Genomic DNA, 22,626 nt, shown 5'->3' on the forward strand with positions numbered 1-22,626 from the left:
AGGCATTTAATACAGTGAGGTAGCAGGGATGCAAAGTAAATGCAAGGAATGTTACTGAATGCCAACCTGGAGTAATCTCCTGCCACACCTCCTCCCATACTGACTGTGAGCTGCTAGCTGCCGTGCTGCCCTCATCTGAAACAACCAAATATTCTCAGTAACACTTAACCCACAGAGCACTATGACATGAAAAACACTATTTTTGAGGTCCTAGTGCCACAGTTACCCCTGAAACTGGTTATCTCAGAATCACCTCACCTGTAAGTAAATGACCTGAGTCTCATAGTGTATTTGCTTATGAGTGTGAGAGTTTAGTTTATGCCACTTTCCAGCAATATCAGTGGTGGTAACGTCACACGTCGTACCACTTTGGTAAGCAAACGCGGGGCTTCGTAGTGACAAGCGAACACCATAAGCATCTATCCCATCACCCCCTACTTGATTTTGAACTTGTTAAACATCACATTATGGGGTATTCCTTATCACCAACTGAGCTACATCTAATCAATACCATAGACTTCACTGAAACAATTGAAAGTGTCATAGTTACTGTTACAATATATATCATGTTACTATGATAACTTAACACACAGTCATTGATGTCCTATCTGTGCAACTCACCTGTCTTAACCTTCTCATGCATAGCAAAGAAGGCGAGTGGCATTGCTAGAGTGGCATGTCGCTTCAGGGAATCTGTACTGTGTTGACTCATAGCCTGCAGGGTCAAACCACATGCTAGCCGAAAAGACTCATCTGAAACCAGAAAGTGGGACTTTACTACATGCCACTCTTTACATCTGGGACATTTGACATAGTAATTTATCTACTGATGATTCCTATGACCAATGTCTGCACACTAACCTTCCTTCTCCAGATACCATGACTTGAGGCGGTTGATTAGCTTCTCTACACTACTGTCTTTGGCAATCTGAAAAGTAACATACACATCATAAACAAAAGTTTATAGCTTTTGATCACTTAGCGATCACTTACAATATCCGTAAAATTTTGAAGATGTCTAATTTCTATATGATAATTATCGGAAACAGAAACATGTTACACTCATCATTTTCATTACTGCAACTTGTAATAACAGCTTGCTTGTATTGTTGAGAGTTGCTACAGTCACATTAACTTACTTTGACCAGGTACCCTAATGCCGACGCGTAGGACTTCCTCACAGAGGAGTTTCTGTCACTGAGACCATGGAGGAAGGCACTCATCAGCTTGCCTGCAGATACAGAGCGGATGAGAACAAGGTGCTGTTATTAGAACAAATGCTAAGCAAATACAATTCCTCAAGTTCTATATTTCTGGGCCAAAGGCCAAAACAAAACATTTCCATTAGAATTGTGACTGGTTGGTGGGTTCCTATATGTCAATAGCCTAAGCACTTTAATAGTTGACTCAATATGTTACAATTTGTTAATGTTGTACACACTTTGATAAACTTAAAATAAAATTTTACAAGGTGTATTTTTTCAAAAGACTGATGACCTGAATGTGGTCAGTAGAAGAGAAGGTGGGCAAATATTAGACAGGCTTGAGAGACTTTAGGAAACAGATCAAGATAAAGATGCTCAATAATGTTGACAGTGCCAGTAAACACATCACACTGTTCCACTGAAAAGTTATAAGGTAGGCACAGTAACCTGTATATTTAAGGCTCAGACCAATCAAAATCCATAAAGTTTTTATTTGATTTTGACACAATTTAATTATGATACAGTTCTCATAAATCAGGGAGTGTGAACAATCTTTTGAAAAGTATTTCAGTTACTTTTACCTGGATCAGACAGGTAAGTAATTAAGTGGTTTTACACAATAGGGCTTACCTGCATGGGGGCTGAGATCCTGAGGGCACTGATGCACAAGGGACACAACAAAGCTGGAGCAGCCAGCCTGGAACATGACACAATCAATGGGTGACATTATCTCACCTTCAGAGGCGTGATGACCATACACAAGTCGCCAGAACACTGGATGTAGCTGAACTTACATTATGTGCTGTGCAGAAAATCAACACATATAACTCGCTTGCATAACAGTTAAATATGCTATGCTGCGTAATAGAAAGTTCATACCTGAGGGCCAGCAGATTTCAAGCTGTGCTCCTTCGTTGTGACTATTCAGGTTAACAAAAGCTTCAGTTTAAGTTAGGGAGTGAGTTTTATATCACCTTTCGCAATATTCCAACAAAATCATGGAATGGGGGTGGAAACAAGAAATGGGCTTCACACATTGTACCCATGTCAGGAATCAAACCTGGGTCTTTGACATGACAAGTGAATGCTTTAACTACTATGCTACACCACTGCCCCTTCAGGTTAAGAGAAAAAGCTTTTTCATGGTCATGTAAACTATCATCAGTCAACCTAATGCCACAATCACCTTACCTTGGTTCCAACGCCGATCCCACTCTTGATGAGGTCCACTAGCCGTGGCACCAGCTCTGGTAATACTGACTCGTCTACATACTGCACGCACTGGAACAGACCATCACTTCTATATTGGATAATTACAGGTGCTCTATTGATAATAGTATTCATAATATTTGATAACTTTTATTAAAATACTATGCTATTTTCCTTATTTATCAAAGGAGATGTCACTTTTTCAGCAAACCCATTTGACTTCAGAATTTTGTGTGAGGTTGCCTCCTTACCCTGTTGATTGTTTCCATCATCGGAGACATCTTGGAAGCAGCGATACGGGCATTGTCAAGCTGCAGGCAGAATAATGTCATATAATATGACAGTCACAGTACCAGTAACATACATATGAAGGCATTAGCTGGTTAGCAGTAACAGCAAAACTAACATAAACTGTGATAAATGAAGAAAGGAAACAGACAGAAAAGAAGAAAAGAAAAAATGATTAATGATTAGCAACATAGAAAAAGATCAGTGTGCATCAACAGGCTTTTATCCTACTCATAATCATAAAAACGTGTTCACACCAAAATGTCACTATATCTATGTTCTCAACATATATGTAGGTCCTCAATACCTTGTCCTCAAATTATATCTGTCACAACACAAGTCGTCCACATATATCCCTATTCCTAACCCCATGTCCTCTGCATATATCCACTCATACTCTGATGCTTCCCCAGTGCACCAGCAGTCCTCTCTACCTTTTCCTGTGTGGCTTGGGTGCTGACGTGAAGGCTGAGATAGTTCATGACCTGTGGCTCCAGCCCACTGACTGCCTCCAGGAGAGCAGTGACCAGGACTGGAATGTGGGGCTTCATCAAGGCTCCAGCATTCTTACTGATCTGCAGTAGCGTGGACAGCCTGCAGTACAAGGACATACCATTTACTCATATATTATAATCTTGTAATCAAGGGGATGGTTATTGTCAGACTGACGGTTTTCAAGCTTGTGTAAACACTGATGCAGCGGAACAAGTAACCAGACCAGGCTGGACAAGTCATTTCAAAACTCTCTTAATGAAGGATGACAATCAAAGATTCAGACTTCGTTATAAGTTCAAGGAGTGAGTGAGTGAGTATGGTTTTATGCTGCTTTCACCTATATTCCAGCAATATGATGGTGGGGTTCAGCAGAAATGACCTTCACACATTTTACCCATGTGATGTGTGAAACTGAACCCAGGTCTTCGTCGAGACAAGCAGAGTAAATTCATGGAAAGCTAATCACTGATAGCATTAACTTCATAGATACACAAATTGCAAATGAAGTCATTCATCAGTAATGCCTGTTAGACTATTCCTGAAACATGTTGAAGTGATGGAGAAATTTGGGTTTGACAACACATTGAACAGTAGTACAGTAAACACGGTATACCACTGTATGACTGCCTAAAATGGGAGGAAAGCGGACAGCGATGAAACCAAGTGAATGAGTGAGTTTAGTTTTACGCTTACTCATTAATATTCCACCCTATATGGTAGTGGTCTGCAAATAATAAAGTGTATACCAGACAATCCAGTGATCAATGTCATGAGCATCAATTTGGGCAATCGGATTACAATGGCATTTATCAATAAGTCAGCAAGCCTGATCACCTGATTTGTCTCTTAAACATGCATGGATTACTGAAGATCGATTCTAAGCTGGATCTCCATAGGTCAGACAAACCAAGTTACATGATCAGGACAAGCTATGATTCACATGTGCAATCACGGATTTCCCCACCAATCAACTACTGATGATTAAGTAACTCACTGCATTGTTTGCACCATTGCAGCAATATGTCTTTTCTTTGACAAGATGTAAAATCAAAACAATTTTCTCGTATTTACAAATGTTGTTGCATCGTCAATTCAATACTGACTAAGAACTCACCCTATAGCTCTGACCTCTGGGACTGTGCTCTGCAAACTGCTGTTGAGAATACAAGGCAGCATGAGGGTTGTGGCTCTCTCCCCCACCTTGCCCTGGCTTGGGTCACATGTCTTCACACACACCTGTAACATATGTCATATACTTCTGAACCTTCACTGTCATAGAACAAACAGTAGAAGTGACTAACCTACACGCAATGTCACCCTATGCTGTAGTGAGTGAGTATACTTTTATGCCACATTTAGCATTATTCCAGCGATATCACTGCTGGGGAACACCAGAAATGTCTTCTCATGTTGTACGAATATGTGGAATCAAACCCAGGTCTTCGGCATGACAAGAAAACCCTTTAACCACTGGGCTATCCAACTACCCACTCATCGTTCATGCTATGTCAGTATGGAGTAGATTATGTAATCAGATGGATGGACGGACAGCCACCTTTAACAATATACCATTAATATCAGTAGGGGTGATGATCGCAAATTGTATTCCTGTCGGGAATCAAACACTGGACTCCAGCATGAGAAGCTTTAACCACAAGGCTAGGCCAATACTAAAGATATGATGATAGAAACACATCAGTCTACAAACTGACTTCATTCACTTTTTCTACTTACCCGACTAAGAGCTTTGCAGGCCAAATCAGCAGCATTTCTCACGGACTCCTACAACACGTCACAAGTTGCTTTTTAAAGTCTCAACTGACCATAGCAATATTTCAGTGGCTTCACACATTGTACACAACTTCACACACAGTTTCTGAGGTTCCTTGGAGTTGAAATAGTTACAGCTAGAGTTGCCGGGCATTACTGCTCAGATAGATGTTATCAAAATACAGGACAAAAAAGAGATTTCTGAAAAAATTACTTTTGCCTGTTTACAATGCTTTCAGTGATCGTCCAATAATATCACAGCAGGAAACACAAAAAACTTCAAACTTTCCACATCAAACCTTTGTCTTTGGCATGACCAATTAACACTTGAACCACCAGACTACTCCACCTCTTCCCCATCTCTTTAATGACCAACCCATCATTTTGAAGACAAATGAATAAACTGAAAAGTTTACAAAAGGTCTCACCTTAATGTCATCGCGAACTCTCAAACAGTCTTCCCACAGTGGGGGCAGCTGCTCAACAATGTCATCGACAGGTCGACCTCGCAACAGGTCCGTGACTGCCAGGCAGCTGAATACAACACAATCTACATCACTCAACTGCACCTACAAGAATTTCCACTACTACTTAACTTGCATAATACTGCCATTAGTCTGAAGCCTGAGTCATGAGATCAGCCAATAAAATACCAGATGATAACACCTTACATACTTGAAACAAAGTAACAGCCAAGTTTCAGCTTCTTCAGTCATAAACATTTGACACAACCTGTAATGTCATAGGTAATTGAAACACAATTACAGACCAAAGACAACAGTTGTTCAGAGATTGAATTCACAGAACACTACAAATGAATACACCTTGTATGATCAGTATCCAAACTACTGATACACTAAACGAAACATTCAGCCCCAGATTTCAAATGTTGAAACAAGTTTTGTTAAATTTTGATTTCCCAAAAGGTTAGTGCCAACGCATCAAGCTGGATCAATATTGAACACTCTTCAGACCTCCAAACAAAGCTCATCAGAGGAGGTCATACATGCCAACATCCTCGATATCTCCTGGGTATACGTTCTGATAAATCTCCACTATACCCTGGATGCCTCTATGTCTGAGACTGATGATTGTATTTCCACCCTTTGTTGGCTTTATACCCAAAAAGGTGTACACGATGAGAAGGTGAGCATACTAATCACAACTCACTTTCCGTTTTCAAATTATCTAACCAACAACAACATAAATGATGACAAGGTAATCTGAAAGGGGTGGAAGACGTCCTTGGATATTTTGTTAAAGTTTCGGACCTATCATTTTGTCTGCACAACTTGCCCCAAATCTGAGTCGAACTGCAAACAAACCTTCTGAGCTGCAACCGCTATCTTTGTTGATATATCCAGGGTATAGTCAAGATTTATCAGAATGTATACCCTTTAGATATCTAGGATGATACGCAAACTGACCCTTAAATCTTTAATTCCTAAACATTTTGCTTCTGACTTTTAAGTTTCATCTTGAATATGCTGATACATGAGCATGGCCTGACATGAGCTGTTTGCTGACCTGGACTCTCTGATCCTCCACTGACTGCTGGTCAGGTTCTTCAGGAGATCATTCAGGATTTCCTGCAGGTACTTGTCCACCTGGGAAGATACAACATGGCATACACTGTCAGGAGCTGTTACAGTATGTCAACAATCAAGGTGGGTTCACACAAACATGGCATACACTGTCAGAAGCTGTTACAGTATGTCAACAATCAAGGTGCGTTCTCACAAACATGGCATACACTGTCAGGAGCTGTTACAGTATGTCAACAATCAAGGTGGGTTCACACAAACATGGCATACACTGTCAGAAGCTGTTACAGTATGTCAACAATCAAGGTGGGTTCACACAAACATGGCATACACTGTCAGGAGCTGTTACAGTATGTCAACAATCAAGGTGGGTTCACACAAACATGGCATACACTGTCAGGAGCTGTTACAGTATGTCAACAATCAAGGTGGGTTCACACAAACATGGCATACACTGTCAGAAGCTGTTACAGTATGTCAACAATCAAGGTGGGTTCACACAAACATGGCATACACTGTCAGAAGTTGTTACAGCATGTCAAATCAAGGTGGGTTCACACAAACATGGCATACACTGTCAGGAGCTGTTACAGTATGTCAACAATCAAGGTGGGTTCACACAAACATGGCATACACTGTCAGAAGCTGTTACAGTATGTCAACAATCAAGGTGGGTTCACACAAACATGGCATACACTGTCAGAAGTTGTTACAGTATGTCAACAATCCAGGTGGGTTCTCACAAACATGGCATACACTGTCAGAAGCTGTTACGGTATGTCAACAATCAAGGTGGGTTCACACAAACATGGCATACACTGTCAGAAGCTGTTACAGTATGTCAACTATCAAGGTGGGTTCACACAAACATGGCATACAATCAAGGTGGGTTCACACAAACATGGCATACACTGTCAGAAGCTGTTACAGTATGTCAACAATCAAGGTGGGTTCACACAAACATGGCATACACTGTCAGAAGCTGTTACAGTATGTCAACAATCAAGGTGCGTTCTCACAAACATGGCATACACTGTCAGGAGCTGTTACAGTATGTCAACAATCAAGGTGGGTTCACACAAACATGGCATACACTGTCAGAAGCTGTTACGGTATGTCAACAATCAAGGTGGGTTCACACAAACATGGCATACACTGTCAGAAGCTGTTACAGTATGTCAACAATCAAGGTGGGTTCACACAAACATGGCATACACTGTCAGAAGTTGTTACAGTATGTCAAATCAAGGTGGGTTCACACAAACATGGCATACACTGTCAGGAGCTGTTACAGTATGTCAACAATCAAGGTGGGTTCACACAAACATGGCATACACTGTCAGGAGCTGTTACAGTATGTCAACAATCAAGGTGGGTTCACACAAGCATGGCATACACTGTCAGGAGCTGTTACAGTATGTCAACAATCAAGGTGGGTTCTCACAAGCATGGCATACACTGTCAGGAGCTGTTACAGTATGTCAACCATCAAGGTGGGTTCTCACAAGCTTGGCATACACTCTCAGGAGCTGTTACAGTATGTCAACAATCAAGGTGTGTTCTCACAAGCATGGCATACACTGTTAGGAGTTGTTACAGTATGTCAACAATCAAGGTGGGTTCTCACAAACATGGCATACACTGTCAGGAGCTGTTACAGTACGTCAACCATCATGGTGGGTTCTCGCAAGCATGGCATACACTGTCAGGAGCTGTTATAGTACGTCAACCATCATGGTGGGTTCATAAAAGCATGGCATACAAGCTGTTGGGTATACTATTGGCAGAGTTGGTTTACTATTGTCACAAAATGTTCTTATGTCATTCATACCAGCTACAAATCACCCATAAGACGGTGAGACTTACAGTTTTCTTGTTGTCCTGTATCAGGGCATTCCAAATGCTTGTCATGGCTTGTTGTATTTTGGGATTAGGGTCAAACTGGTACCGGTACAGTCGAGGAACAATCTGAGACAAGTATGGCGCCAGCTGTTCCCCAGCCTGAGCTGCAATGGTGGTGAAACCAAACGCTGCACCCTGGAAATAACATAAGAGATGTTTTAATAATTACTAATAATCTGAAACGGATTTTGTACCATTAGCAAAGAAAGGTAAAGAGAATCCATTTTACATTTTAAAAGCTATTATCTCATGGACTCTAAAATAGATGTGACAAAAATGTCACTTCAATGTTTTGTAAACAATACTATAGCTGAACACATATGAACAATTATTTATCTTGATCTTGTGACAATTAGCAACTTTATAAAATAATGTTTGAAGTTCACTGACCTTCCTTGAGTTCCACATAGCATTGTGGTTTGCAAGATGCATAAATTTATAGATGAGGTCAGGCTGGTTGAGATCATTGGCTATTGCACAGAGTTCTTTATACGTAGACATGCTTCCCCTGTTGGATGAAAGAAAGTTTTTGTTTGGTTTCGTTTAATTGTTGTTTAACCCCAGATTCAGCAATATCCAAGCTTTTTTGCAGGGACCTGCAAATAACTGAGTACAGACCAGACCATCCAGTGATCAACAGCATAAGCATCAATCCATGCACTGGGATAGATCAATCCTCAAGGTGATGATCACTAGATTGTCTGGTCCAGACTAGATTATTTGGTGATTTGCTTAGAACCAATCTACACAACAGTCACTGATATCTATCATTTGCCCAATTAGTGGTGAGTATGATGACTTTACCAACATTGTTACTGAGAATGGTTTGAAGACATTCTTACTTGTGTAAACATAACTGTGATGACAAAAGTGTTCATTGAAGAGTAACACTGCTTACCCATCGGGAGTCTTGCCAAGACTTCCTTCTTCAAACACTTGCGTTTCTCCACTCACTTCCTGCTTAGGCCTGAAACAATTATTGATTGCCTTAATAATACTCTCATGCCCTTTAATGTACATATCTGTGGTGGTATGATATATGTCTATAACAACACCAAGATTGATTTTTGTCATTCATCCAAGTGGTGAATGTGTGGTGAAATCAGTTTCATACTTAAGGTTATTTTGCTCACAGAGGATGTGCATGCACATGTGTGTGCCACTGCATGTACTAGCAAGACATAAGTTTGGTTTATAATACTAACTAACTGAACTACCACACTGCAGTTATACAAGAATTCCCCACTGAGAGACATTGTGCTGAGTGAAACAATCAGTCCTTGTTGTTCCTATCAATGCTGAATGTCAGGCAAGGACTAACATGTACCATAATTTAACGTCTATTGGCATGGTGCAGCCAGGGATTTAACCTGCAACCTTCTCTGGGCAGACGCTCTAACCACTATTCAACGGAGGCAGTTCTAAGTTGCCAAAACAGGATTAACTTTTAAAACTCTTTAACTTATGGTCAAGTGATATGACTTCATTCTTGCTGAATAATAACTATACTACCAGAACACTCAAGCTCTCTGTATGAAAATCTTATGTACCTTTTGCCAGTCATGAGTGTGTTGACTAGCTCGGACACCAACATGTCCTTCTGTTGGGCTGTGCAGTTTTCATAGACCACGCCCAGACCCTTGGAGGCAACATCCTGAGTCATCTCTACAACACAAAGAAGTAAGTTACTTCAAACAAGGCAGTCAGAAGGATGCTCATTAGAGCTGCAACAGACAATGTCAGTCCTTGGTTAACACTGATATTTACCATTAGTTACATTTTCAATATTTTGGTTCAGTCTGGAAGAAGCATTATGAACTGCCTCATGACGAGGGTACAAGCATTATGAAATGCCTTATGACAAGGGTACAAGCATTATGAAATGCCTTATGATACAAGTTCAAGTATTATGAATTGCCTTATTATACATGGTGTAGATTTTTCGAAGCTCTCTTAGCGCTAAGATAGTAAATGATAGATGGATAGGTGGACCTCAAGCCAATATCCCCTCCTACTTCAGGGAAGGGGATAAAAATATCATAGATACTCTTAGAAAGTATCAGCAATTATTTACTGCATCCTCCTGAAATTGTCTCTGAAATCTTTGACTTACAATGCTGAAATTATGCAATAAAACAGATGACTTCACATCAAGTACATGGCATGAGTGTCTCACCATCACTCTCTGACAGCAGCTGCATGAACGCCCTCTGGATGTTCTGGATGTTAGTCTGAATGGAGTTGTGTTTGCCACACTTCTTCAACACTGACAGCAGCCAGATGCAGGAAGCCTTAACACAACAGTCATCATCATCATCATCATCATCATCATCATCATCATCATCATCATCACCGCCACCACCACCACCACCACCATCACCACCAACACCAACATCAAAATTGAGAAAAACAGGTCACACATTAATGACACCCTAATTCTCATTGTAAAAGTTTTGGTGACGCACAAGCACACAGACATGCACAAAAAGATTTTGTTTCTCTTGCAGTCAGTACCATTGGTGGATCATAATATGGAAAGAATAGGTTGCATGTACTGAACTGAAATTCTTCAAAGGCATTTAGAGTGAGTTTAGTCTTATGCCACACTCAGCAATATTCCAGCAATATTCCAGCTATATGGCGGCGGTCTGTAAACAATTGAGGCTGGAGCAGGCAGTCCAGCAACCAACACCATGAGCACTGATCTGCATAACTGGGAACCGATGACGTGCCAACCAAGTCAACAAGCCTGACCACCCGATCACGTTAGTCGCCTCTTATGACAAGCATAGTCGCAAAGGCATTTAGAAGTTGGTGAAGTAATAGAAGACAAATCTTATGGATAACAACCTCTTTCTTCGTATTGTATTATGTACTGACCTGTCTTAGATGAGGGTTTGTATGTTGAACATACGACTTTAGAATCTCTTTCAAGAACCATTCAACCTCATCCTGCATATCTCCAAGACTCGCCTGTAGAGTTTAAACAAAGCTCTTCATTATGGTGTATACTGAACAATATTCTGTGTTATAGATGACTTGCTGTATCTATCTCAGGGAGAATTCAGTGATCAATAAATATTTTGTCCATCATATCACGTTTTCAGATATCATACGTTTTCAAACAGCAGAGTTTATTCTTGATATAATGAGGAGAGTTGTGTTACACGAGCGTTGTAAATACTCAGTCAATGGCCTTGTTTAAGATGCAGTTGTCTTTACTAAGTCAGAGACAAGGTTGAAAGCATCTGAAAACCCATGAGGAGATAAATTTCCTGTATTGTAAAACCAGCCTCTAAAATGTTCACTTTCTGCAGTAGTTACTTCACCTGGAAGTCTTCTTCTGTCTCTGTCCAAAAATCCCTCACCAAGGATGATCGTCCCCCTTGAGCCACACTGACGAGGGCATCACCGATAGTGAAGTGCAGATCCACTTGCTTCACCTGAAATGTTACATAATACTTCTCTGTATAAAAACCATAAATAATTGCAGATAAGAGGAATTTTAAGGACCTAATGGATGTAAATCTAAAGGTTATACTTCATCAAACTTTTTTTCTGATAGTTGAAAAACGACATTGTCAGTGACAAATTGTGCAAATTAATATTGCTGGACAGGATTTATAACCTTTCCAGTTTCAAATTACTTTTGCTAGTATTATCATAAGCCTTTGTCCATGACTTTGATTTGGACATAAGTATCTCCCATCTAAGATCTGCAGTGAATAATGCTGAAAGTGTATGCTGAGTGAGTGAGTGAGTGAGTGAGTGAGTGTGTTTTTTTGTTGCTGTTAACAATATACCAGCAATATCTTAGCAGGGGACACCAGAAATGGGCTTTACACATTGTACCAACGTGGGGAATCAAACCCAAGTCTTTGGCATGACAAGCAAACGCTTTAACCACTAGGCTAACCCACCGTCCTGCCTGCTCCTTTAGCAGCAGTTGTATTGCATTCACTGGCACAACACACTTGTTTATGAGCCGTGTGTACTTGGGACACATTAACTGTAAAATGCACATTTTAGGTGTACGACAAACATTAGTAAATAACTGCATCTGGACCAGACAATCCAGCACAGCAGGCAACATCCTTAACCATGCCGGTATGATGAAACAATCAAATCACCAAGCCTGACCACCTGCATCAGGTCACCTCATGAGACTTGCACATGTTGCTGGGCAACCATACAAGGAACCACAATATGACAGACAAGGAGTGTATTCACCTGTACTGCATTAAAGAGTTCTGTGATGGCCTTCCTGCGATGAGGAAACTCCACATCTCCTGCACAGATATATCCCAGGCACATGGCAGCTCGCTCCTTGGACTGTAACAGAGCATTCATTTACCTTAGTTCCTGTAACAAATATTACAATGACATTATCATACATAGATAGAAAAATGGACTTTAACAGATAGGATAACACATGATCATTGACCATTGACAGATGCTATACCAAGGCTAGGGTTTGGAGCATGGAATCATTCAAGACAAGCAATAAAATGATGAACATTAAGCAAGTCAGTTAACCTGATCACCCAACACAATGACCTGGGAAACAGATGCATGTCAGGTGACATCAAAAGTGGTCCACATTGAGTGTGACCATACAAGCCAAAATGTCTGCAGACTATATTGAGTCATGAGATATGGGAGACCTTTAACTCCGGGATGATCGTGGAGTGATTAAGGAAAACAAAGTTCTATGGACAGTCAACTTCTTTATTGCAAGAAGTGCAACTTTTCAGTGAAGGTACTTTACTTGCTTGATAATGGTGTTAGAACCTACCCCGAAATATTGCATTAATTGCAAATAAAGAAGTTGACTATCCATAGAACTTGGTTTATCTTCATCTTCACAACTGCTAAAATGAATCTCTTAAAAAAGTTACATGAAGAGACTGTTTAATGTAACACAGCCATAAAATTAGTACTACATTTTAACATCAGTCAATGAAAATCTGATGACAGAAATGAAATCATAAACAAAAATATGAATCTCCTATGTGTCCTGTTAGATCTGTGCCTTGAGTTCTTGCCATTCAGGTAGAATGATCTATAACAGAAATATTGCTGACCTTGTTGGATTCCTTACTGGTCTTCAACATGTTGATAAGCCAGGTCATGATGTTCCACTTGGTTATGTCCTCCTTCTTATCCTCCTCTCCACCAGGAGGCACTGGTAGGGGGGCATTACGACCAATCTCACCCAGGGCTATGCAGGCAGGAGTCAACAGATTACTGTCACTGTCTCGTATGTAGCCAGCTGGAACATATACACTCTTGTTAACCAGTAACATCTTCTGATAGGTACTATTCAGTTAGATAATACAGTCATTAATGTATTAGTTTAATCGTACCTACTTACAGTACATGCATTTGTCTATCTGGTTTAGAGTACATCAATGTATCAGTATATCCCCCTGCCTGGTGTATAGTGCAACCATTTGCCTATAATTTCTACAATATATTTACCTATCTATCATGTGTATCAGATTCACCTACCTGTCAGGTGTACACTACATCCACCTTAGTGTCAGGTGTAGATTACATCCACTTACCTGTCAGGTGTACAGTACATCCAACTTACTGTCTTGTGTACACTACATCCACATACCTGTCAGGTGAACACTACATAGACAAACCTGTCACATAGGTGTGCACTACATCCACCTATGTCTTAGGTGTACAGTATATCTATCTACCTGTCAGGTGTACACTACATAACCTACCTGTCAGATTTACTGTGTTCTGGATCAGTTCCTGGTTCCAGTGGGCCTGATCTGTCTGCATGTCACATGACCTTCCACGTCTCACCAACTGACCAATCAGGTAACCCAAGGCAAGTAGTGAACCTTGCTTCAACTCCACATTCTAAAACAAAAATAACTTCCACCATCCACTATCCTGATATTTATGGTCAACAAACAATAGTCTGAGAAACAACTTTATTGTTTATTAATTGCTTACAGCGTCACTAACACTAATCAAGCAGTATGACTGCTGCAGTAAAAAATTGTGCACCAGATGATCTAGTGACTGATACTATGAACAATGACTGGTTGGAACCTATGCCATCATTCTTATCTATTAAGTATAAAAGAGGAATACTGTTGTTATATTGGATTTTATTACTTGAGTCTGAAAGATTTAGCAAATTTGCATCTGTACAGACATCAAGAATTCTGTCATGAAGGTCAGCAAGGTAAGCTAAAACTCAGAGTGGTGCAATGTTGCATTACTGGTAAACAAAAACAAACAAATGTATCCTCTGGTTGAAGCACCCTGCAAAAGTTCTCTGATTAGCCACAAGCCTCATTAAGATGCTACCTTATGTTCTAGGTTATCTGCTAGAGCTGATCATCTGTTACCCATGCTTCTCGTAAGAAGAGACCAACGTGATCAGGTGACTGACTTGGTTGAAACATGTCATCGCATCCCCATTTCAATGATTGATGCTAATGCTGTTGATCACTGGATTGTCTAGTTGAGCTGGTCTTTCCATCACATCAGCATTGTCTCAGTCGTATTGTGACAAGATCAAGTCTAAATTTATAGACGTTTTAAGTAAAAAGTACAAATGACTTTTTGAAAACATACATATTGACTACATTATTATTAACACAGAAAATGTTGTAGCATCAAAATTCAAAAGCAGGCAATTTGTTATTCACATTACTAGCTACATATTTGGTACAGGTCAACTTCCCTCAGGAAGCTAACAATGAGTTGCCCGCTGACATAGGAAAACAGATTTTCTCATTTCATAATGTGAATCCCTTGCAGTGGAAAAGTCCATGCCTGGTCCAGACTCAATTATTTACAGACCACCACAATACAGCTGGCATATTGTACAGTGCTGCGTAAATCTTAACACACACTCTAGGTTATCAGCAAACTCAATTCCACCTCCATGATCATACCTTGCTTTTGAGGTTTTCTGCAAACTCCTGTGCTGCTTCAGTGACCTGTGCCTTGCTTGATGAATGTAGGATAACAATGGAAAACAGTTGGGCAGCAGGTGCGCGGATGTCATCTTTACTGGATGATATCAGATTCTGCAATAATGACCAACATCTCTGAAGAGAATGTACTATTCATGGTAAATATAGTCATCCCTTGCAATAATGCCCATTGTGATACTGCGGTGTCAGTTAAACTGCTGGGTATTCAGTGGCTTTCATAAAACACTGTCTCCAGAGAAATAGGACATCAACAAATCTGCTGGTGTGTTGAAGTTAATCATGCAAGGATTAATCAGACTAGTGCATCCATGGATCCTGCAACACTGCAAGGGATGACTACAATAACTGTAACATAATCATGCTCAGTTTAAGTAAATTTATATTCAATATTATTTGTCACACACTTACACATTGAGTCTTACAAACCCTTGTTACCTTGCAACTTTTGGGTGACCTATGACCATCCAATGACGGCCAAACAGATTTATTAAAATCTAAATATTTTAGATATTTAAATACTTACCTTACCATAGGTCTTATGCATATTACCTCAAGCTTCGCTAGAAGAGATCAGACAGTCGTTGATTCGCCATTCCCTAGATGGCTACCTCATGTAATCTACGAATGTAGTCACGGAAGTGACGTGATCTCCCCACTCGCGCAAGCGCGAACAATCCAAAAATCACTTTTACTGGCAACAGGAAGGTCCGAAGAGTCCAGAGTGGGGAGGAGCATCCAGCGTTGGGAGGGAGTCACCGCCCTATGGTAAGGTAAGTATTTAAATATCTAAAATATTTAGATTTTAATAAATTTTTAACTTACCTTACCATAGGTCTTATGCATATGGCTTCGACAGATGGATGGTGGTGTGGACTCCGGAGGACCATCCCTCAGCAACCAGTGCACATGCATTAGAACCTGGGAGACCAATGCCAACAGTCACAGGACAAACCTGGAAGCAGGACAAAGAGTAACCCAAGGGAACTCCAAAGAAAAACCGACGCACCCTGAGGGTGAGGTTAATCTTAAGACCAACGGTAAGTAACAGTGTTATTACCTAATGGGCGGACGTCCGGGTAAGTTGCTGGGCAACCACCAACGGACTGAAAGACTGTAGTCCCTCCATGTCCTCAACTGCCAAGTCCCTCAGGTAGTGGGAAGCGAAGGCAGTAGACGACGACTTCCAAAAGCAGCCTTCCATAGTTTGTGGCATTGTGCAATTTCTATGGAGGGCCATGGTAGATGCCAACGCTCTAATCTCGTGTGGGCTGTCTGCCACCGGATGAGGTAGACGCTTGGCATCAAAAGCCGCCAGGATCGTAGATCGAAGCCATCAGGCGACTGTGTTCCTGTTCACCTCCCCTTGCAGATAGTCGAAAGCGGGATGAACAGTCTTTTAGGGGAACGTCTCTTAGAAGCCAACTTCCGGATGTAACATCTGAGGGCTCAAACGAGACACAGCAGCTCCCCCTCCATGTCCTCAACTGCCAAGTCCCTCAGGTAGTTGGAAGCGAAGGCAGTAGACGACGACTCCCAAAAGCAGCCTTCCATAGTTTGTGGCACTGTGCAATTTCTATGGAGGGCCATGGTAGATGCCAACGCTCTGATCTCGTGTGGGATGTTTGCCACTGGATGAGGTAGACGCTTGGCATCAACAGCCGCTAGGATCGTAGATCGAAGCCATCAGGCGACTGTGTTCCTGTTCACCTCCCCTTTGCAGGTAGTCGAAAGCGGGATGAACAGTCTTTTAGGGGAACGTCTCTTAGAAGCCAACTTCCGGATGTAACATCTGAGGGCTCTAACGAGACACAGCAGCTCCTCTTCCAAGTCATGTTGTCCCAAGACTGCAGATGACAGAGGAATGGAGAACAGTCTGTCTGGCTGTCCAGGGAGCTGATTCTTGGCCACAAAATCTCACAGGAGACCCAAGTGGGCTAGTCCATGCCTCGACTGATCCAAGCGAACCTGTGTGACGTCCAGGGCATGAATTCCACTAGCTCTATCAGCAGTAGCGCTAACACTAGAATGAAGACCGTCCCTTTTTTTTTTTGAGACAAATACACGAAGGAGGCTTCCTCTAAAGGCTTATACGGAGGTCCTCTAAGATGTTGTAGGACGATGTTGAGGTCCCAAACTAGAGGACGAAGCTTAACTTTCCGGTCCTCCAATTTGCAGGCCTTGAGTAGCGCAATAAGATCTGGTACCTTGGAAATCTGTTTATCTGCTTTAATCGAATAGAGTTCAAAGCCGACAGATAAGTCCCCAAGGTACTGCCTCTAAGATGCTTGCAGTTATGCAGGAACAGGAGGAAGTTCGCTAAATACTGTGGAGAAGCTGTCATAGGGTCTTGCGATCTTGAGCGCAAAAACTCTCAAATGAGCGCCACTTGTCGTCATATAAGGACCTAGTGGACATTCGATGCGTACAAGCTAGGACGCTTGCCGCGCACGAGGAGTAGCCCTTAACTCTTATTGCCTTCTGCAGATGACCCAACTGTGAAGATGAAATCTCAGTGGGTCCGGATGCAGCTGCCAACTGTGCGGATGTCGAAGCAGACGTAACTAATCTGGGAGCTGGTACGACTCTCCGCTGGCGAGATGACGCAGGTCGGGGAACCATGGCCTGGCTGGCCACCAAGGTGCGACCAAAAGCAGTCGCAGGATCGTGTCGATCGCCCACGCCTGCAGGTCCATAAAGTGACTGAGTGGAAACCCTGTGCTCCAGGGTGATTAATTTCGCCACTTGAGATGAGTACCCCTTGGCCCTCAAGACTATCACAGATGGTCCAGGCGCAAAGATGAAACCGTGACGGATCCAGGTGCAGTGTCCAATTGTGAGGATGGTACAACAATTGGTCCCACTCTGGAAGCCGATATTTGAAACGTCTCTCGACACAACATATTCTCTGTTGGAGATAGACATAGGGGCGAGATAAGGCGTCTGCCATGAAGATGCAGGCTCCTGGTGTGTGAGATGCTTTTATATGGAGGATCAGACTCGACCACGTCGAAGGGTAGAAACGACAAGTGTAGTAGAGGTCGTGGTCTCCTTGACCCTTGTTTACCTAGAGGGCTACTATTGAGTTGACCGAATGGATCATCAGTAGCTTGTCTCTCGGTGCTGTCAGCCAATAATAGACATGCATCACCGCTTATCTTCAACTGGGTGATGTGAAGAGATAGAGCTCCACTCCCCCAGAATCCTGCTGCAACCTCCTTGACTAGATAGGCACTCAATCCTGGTAGAGACGTGTCAACCTAAAGATGGTTGTTGAATGACGGCTCTAATATGCAAGTTCCAAACATTGACCAGCGAGTCTACCACTGGTGTGGAGTCAAGACGTCCAAAGTCGTAAACCTGTCTTGAAATCATGATCAAGAAAACGCTGTCATAGACGTAATAGTAGACGTCTACGTCTGATCATATCCTAAGGTGACGTGAGCAAATCGAGTAGACATTATCACTGACATAGTGATAACGGACAGAGTACAGCTTGCTTTTAACATCGCCTTGAACTTCGACCCCCGAACCTGGGACGGCGATGTGATGAATCAACTCCCGCGGAGTTAGTTAGTCATCCAAGCTGACTTAATAGCCTGATAATGAAGTCCACCCCTCTCAAGATAATCTTGTATGCCGTAAAGATGTGTCATTCTTCGACTTCAGAATAACCACGCTGTTCATTATGAATGTGTTGACATTTCAAGGAAGTCTTTTTATAGCTGGCTGTCTGTCCGATCAGAAACTGCCATACATCGCTGCACGCCTCCTGATAGGCAGCGTTGAGACTACTGTTAGAGGATCTCTATGCCGAGTAGAGAAATCCAATGCCGCTGTAGACTGCTAGTCTAGAGTGTAACGACATCTTTCCATCGTAAATGACTAAGTCACTGCAGACAACTTCCTTACACTAGAATAATAACAACACATTCTGCGCAGGGCGTTGTCCCTCGATGACCAATCAGATCGTAGATGTAACGTCCTGGGATCCTTTGCAGGGCGTTGTCTCTCGGGGACCAATCAAAATGTAGACGTGACGTCACCGGTGTAGCAGGTAACTAATCACCATGAAATCTTGTAAACGGTGATACCCTGCTAGCCTGTAGGCTTAACAGTAACCATGCTGTATGGCGAGCACGTGTCTAAAGGAGTAAAGCGCGCGAAAACCCTTCCGCCGCTTGAAACGGACGTAGACAAATTGCTTTCCAAGTACATGTGTTGGAATTTTCCCCGAAGATAAATGCTGCCCTCTCTATAATAAGAGGTGTAGTTAGGCGTGGCACTTTGTAGTTGTCTCGAAAAATCTTCATGACACAATGCGTAAAGCACGTGAAAGAAAACTTTCTCCGCTTGAAGTATATGTAGACAAATTGTAAAGTAAGGATCTTCGAGGATGCAGCCAGTCCCTCCAAAGGACACCCAGTCTCACGCCTACCAGCAGAGGAATATCTGGTACGGTGATCAATCCTCGAGGCGTTGTCTTCAGACAAGTCCATCGCCGTCGCCGAGGTAGCTGACACCAGAGCAGACAACGGTTTAAGCATCCGCTTGAGTTCAGTCTCAATGGTCACCCGCTTAGAATCCTGCACTTTGTAAGAGAGCTGCGAGGAGCCCAATAACCGCTACATAGATTCAACCAAGACCGCCACGCTGTCCGCGAAAACCAGGCTGTGTATCTTGTAATCTGACTTCTTGGATTTACACACTTAGAAATTCGGATTAGATGACAATTTTTCAAAGACCGCATCTAATACAGCCACGGCGTCCGCCACCATAGGATCAGGCGGGATGAGTAACTCCGGCGATAAATGAAGTGCTGCAGGGTTGTTGGAATTAGCCGAAGGTGAAGGGCAGTACGGTAACCTGTCAGCAATCCACTCGAAGACGACTGATAAGGGTAGTTAAGTGCCATCACCATCGCCGTCGCCTCCTGCCTCCTCGTCGAAGTCCGGGCCAAAAACCTGTTCTTCCAGGTCCTCATAGGAAACGGAATTCGAATCACGCCGCGACGTAGGAGACCAAGTCGATGCATGAGCAGCAGATTCCTTGGACGAGATCCAAGGTGGTTCCGGCGACCGCAAACGCCGAGTTCTAGAGGAGCGTCGAGGTGATATGGACTGGGAGCGCAAGCACCGTCTTCACCTGGTAGTAAAGCGAGAGTCCTCATTCAAAGGGCGTAGCGGGGACCGAGAGCGCCGACAAAGACTACTGTGGAGGGTACAGGATCACCGACTCCCAGGGAACCTGGAGCGCGATCTGCGCCGAGAGCGCTCTGCCTCCAAGCGCCGAGCGCGCCCTTCATCCAACTGTCGTTGTAAAACCTCTTCCCTGGACAACGTATGCAACACCCTGGGTATACGGTAAGGCGCAGGCGCTGGCGCTGGCATAGGGTCCGGCGTCGGCATAGGCGCTGGCGTAGGTATAGGCACTAGCGCAAGCACAGCCTCTGGCGCTGGCGTAGACAGACGCTGGCGTAGGCATAGGCATAGGCACTGGCGCAAGCACAGGCGCTGGCGCTGGCGTAGACATAGGTGCTGGCGTAGTCACTAGCGCAAGCACAGCCTCTGGCGCTGGCGTAGACATAGGTGCTGGCGTAGGCATAGGCACTGGCGTAAGCAAAGGCGCTGGTGTTGGCATAGGCGCTGGTGTCGAGATGTCGAGACGCTGGCATCGCAGCAGCACCGGGCGTCAGGAGAGAGCGCAGGAACCTCTGGACTTCCGGATGAGACAAGGCATCTGGATGAAAACGGATCCACGATGAAATCCGAGCGAGGTGGTTCCGGGGACAAGCGTACAGGCGTCACAGACGAACGCCCCATCCCAGGCGTCGGCACAGGCGTTGAAGGCGGTTGTAAGTCAGGGTCGTCCGGCAGAGATCCCAACGACGACTCTCGAAATCCGCCACCAATAACACCTCGCAGTACTGGCAGTGTCCGTCAAAAGAGCAGGCTAGAGATGCACAATCCGGGCACCAAGGGTGGGGATATTCGCCGATTCCTGCCCCAAGCAGATAGTGCAAAACTGGGGAGATATACACAGTTAAGTGCAACAAACAAACATAACAATGCGTTGAAACCAACGCTAGGAGGTAGAAAAAACACCCCTATACCAGAAATGCAGCACCAACGCACCCCCACTATAAAGTAGGCACGCCCGTAAGCTCGTGACAGCGAAGGGCAAACAACCAAAACGGTTGCCTGCGTACATCGCAACGTGGCACGAAAAAACATATAAATGCAGTGAAACCTGGCAAAAATACTAATCGACATGGAAAACCACATGGAGGGAGAAAACCAGCAAGATATAATACCCCCACGGACGCCATGCCGCACTCACACACGACGCGGGCGAACCCACCCCGAAGTGAGAGAAAAAATAACACGAGGTAGCAAAGTAAGTGCAGTTAAAAGATAACTTACCTTAACACGCACACCTAAGGGATACAAACCATACCTACCCCTGAGGAAACAACTTTATTGAACCACAAAGTAGGTAAACTAAGCGAACCAAAAACGTCCGAACAGACGAACGCTAGAAGTAAAAGTGATTTTTGGATTGTTCGCGCTTGCGCGAGTGGGGAGATCACGTCACTTTCGTGACTACATTCGTAGATTACATGAGGTAGCCATCTAGGGAATGGCGAATCAACGACTGTCTGATCTCTTCTAGCGAAGCTTGAGGTAATATGCATAAGACCTATGGTAAGGTAAGTTAAAAATTTGACCAATCACAAAAGAGCTTATATTAAGGATTCAGCAGGACTTATAAACTTCCCCAGTCACCAATACTGACGTCTCATCAAACAAAATTGTTTGTATAAAACACAGATATTTTCCCTGCAGTATATACACTTTAGGATTTCTGTTGACATGGTTACCATCAGCTATTATTTCTGCAAGCTGACATCCTTGAATATTTCCAAAACACCATTTTCAGCAACTGTTTACACACTGTTGTGGCATGCTACATGTGCATCACCTGGGAGCTGTTGTACATAAAAATAGCATTCAGAATCGGTACAAACCTTTTCCAGGTAAAAGTTCAAAAGGTATGAGCAAATTTTCTAAGCTGTGTTCTGATTTGTTGATCTCAAAGGTCACTTGACTTCTTACTAGGATTTCTTAGACTCAGTATTGGAGTGTAATGAATAATACTGAATCTAAGTTTACTTGCCTCATGTGCCAATCCATGTGGCATGTTATATGTCAACACCCTTCCATGTACCCACCTTGAGCCAGTCCA

At 42.9% G+C, this 22,626-nt stretch overlaps 1 protein-coding gene across 1 annotated transcript in view; it reads right to left on the reverse strand.

Annotated features, from left to right (window-relative positions):
• The window catches only part of LOC137291777 (proteasome adapter and scaffold protein ECM29-like), a 60,368-nt gene that overhangs the window by 11,825 nt on the left and 25,917 nt on the right, over positions 1-22,626 (reverse strand). Inside the window, exons 19-41 of the mRNA XM_067823299.1 lie at positions 15,343-15,477; positions 14,152-14,293; positions 13,498-13,685; positions 12,644-12,745; positions 11,743-11,856; positions 11,294-11,386; positions 10,590-10,704; positions 9,964-10,078; positions 9,312-9,380; positions 8,804-8,921; positions 8,378-8,548; positions 6,495-6,574; positions 5,396-5,501; positions 4,932-4,979; positions 4,312-4,433; positions 3,137-3,296; positions 2,666-2,725; positions 2,397-2,486; positions 1,836-1,902; positions 1,140-1,231; positions 862-928; positions 622-753; positions 67-135 (exon numbers count right to left, since the gene is read on the reverse strand). Coding sequence (XP_067679400.1) covers positions 67-135; positions 622-753; positions 862-928; positions 1,140-1,231; positions 1,836-1,902; positions 2,397-2,486; positions 2,666-2,725; positions 3,137-3,296; positions 4,312-4,433; positions 4,932-4,979; positions 5,396-5,501; positions 6,495-6,574; positions 8,378-8,548; positions 8,804-8,921; positions 9,312-9,380; positions 9,964-10,078; positions 10,590-10,704; positions 11,294-11,386; positions 11,743-11,856; positions 12,644-12,745; positions 13,498-13,685; positions 14,152-14,293; positions 15,343-15,477 — 2,455 coding nt within the window. The remainder of the gene's footprint in view (positions 1-66; positions 136-621; positions 754-861; positions 929-1,139; positions 1,232-1,835; positions 1,903-2,396; positions 2,487-2,665; positions 2,726-3,136; positions 3,297-4,311; positions 4,434-4,931; positions 4,980-5,395; positions 5,502-6,494; positions 6,575-8,377; positions 8,549-8,803; positions 8,922-9,311; positions 9,381-9,963; positions 10,079-10,589; positions 10,705-11,293; positions 11,387-11,742; positions 11,857-12,643; positions 12,746-13,497; positions 13,686-14,151; positions 14,294-15,342; positions 15,478-22,626) is intronic.

This window comes from Haliotis asinina, chromosome 7, assembly GCF_037392515.1.
Source record: "Haliotis asinina isolate JCU_RB_2024 chromosome 7, JCU_Hal_asi_v2, whole genome shotgun sequence".
In the NCBI taxonomy this organism is placed as follows: Eukaryota; Metazoa; Mollusca; class Gastropoda; order Lepetellida; family Haliotidae; genus Haliotis; species Haliotis asinina.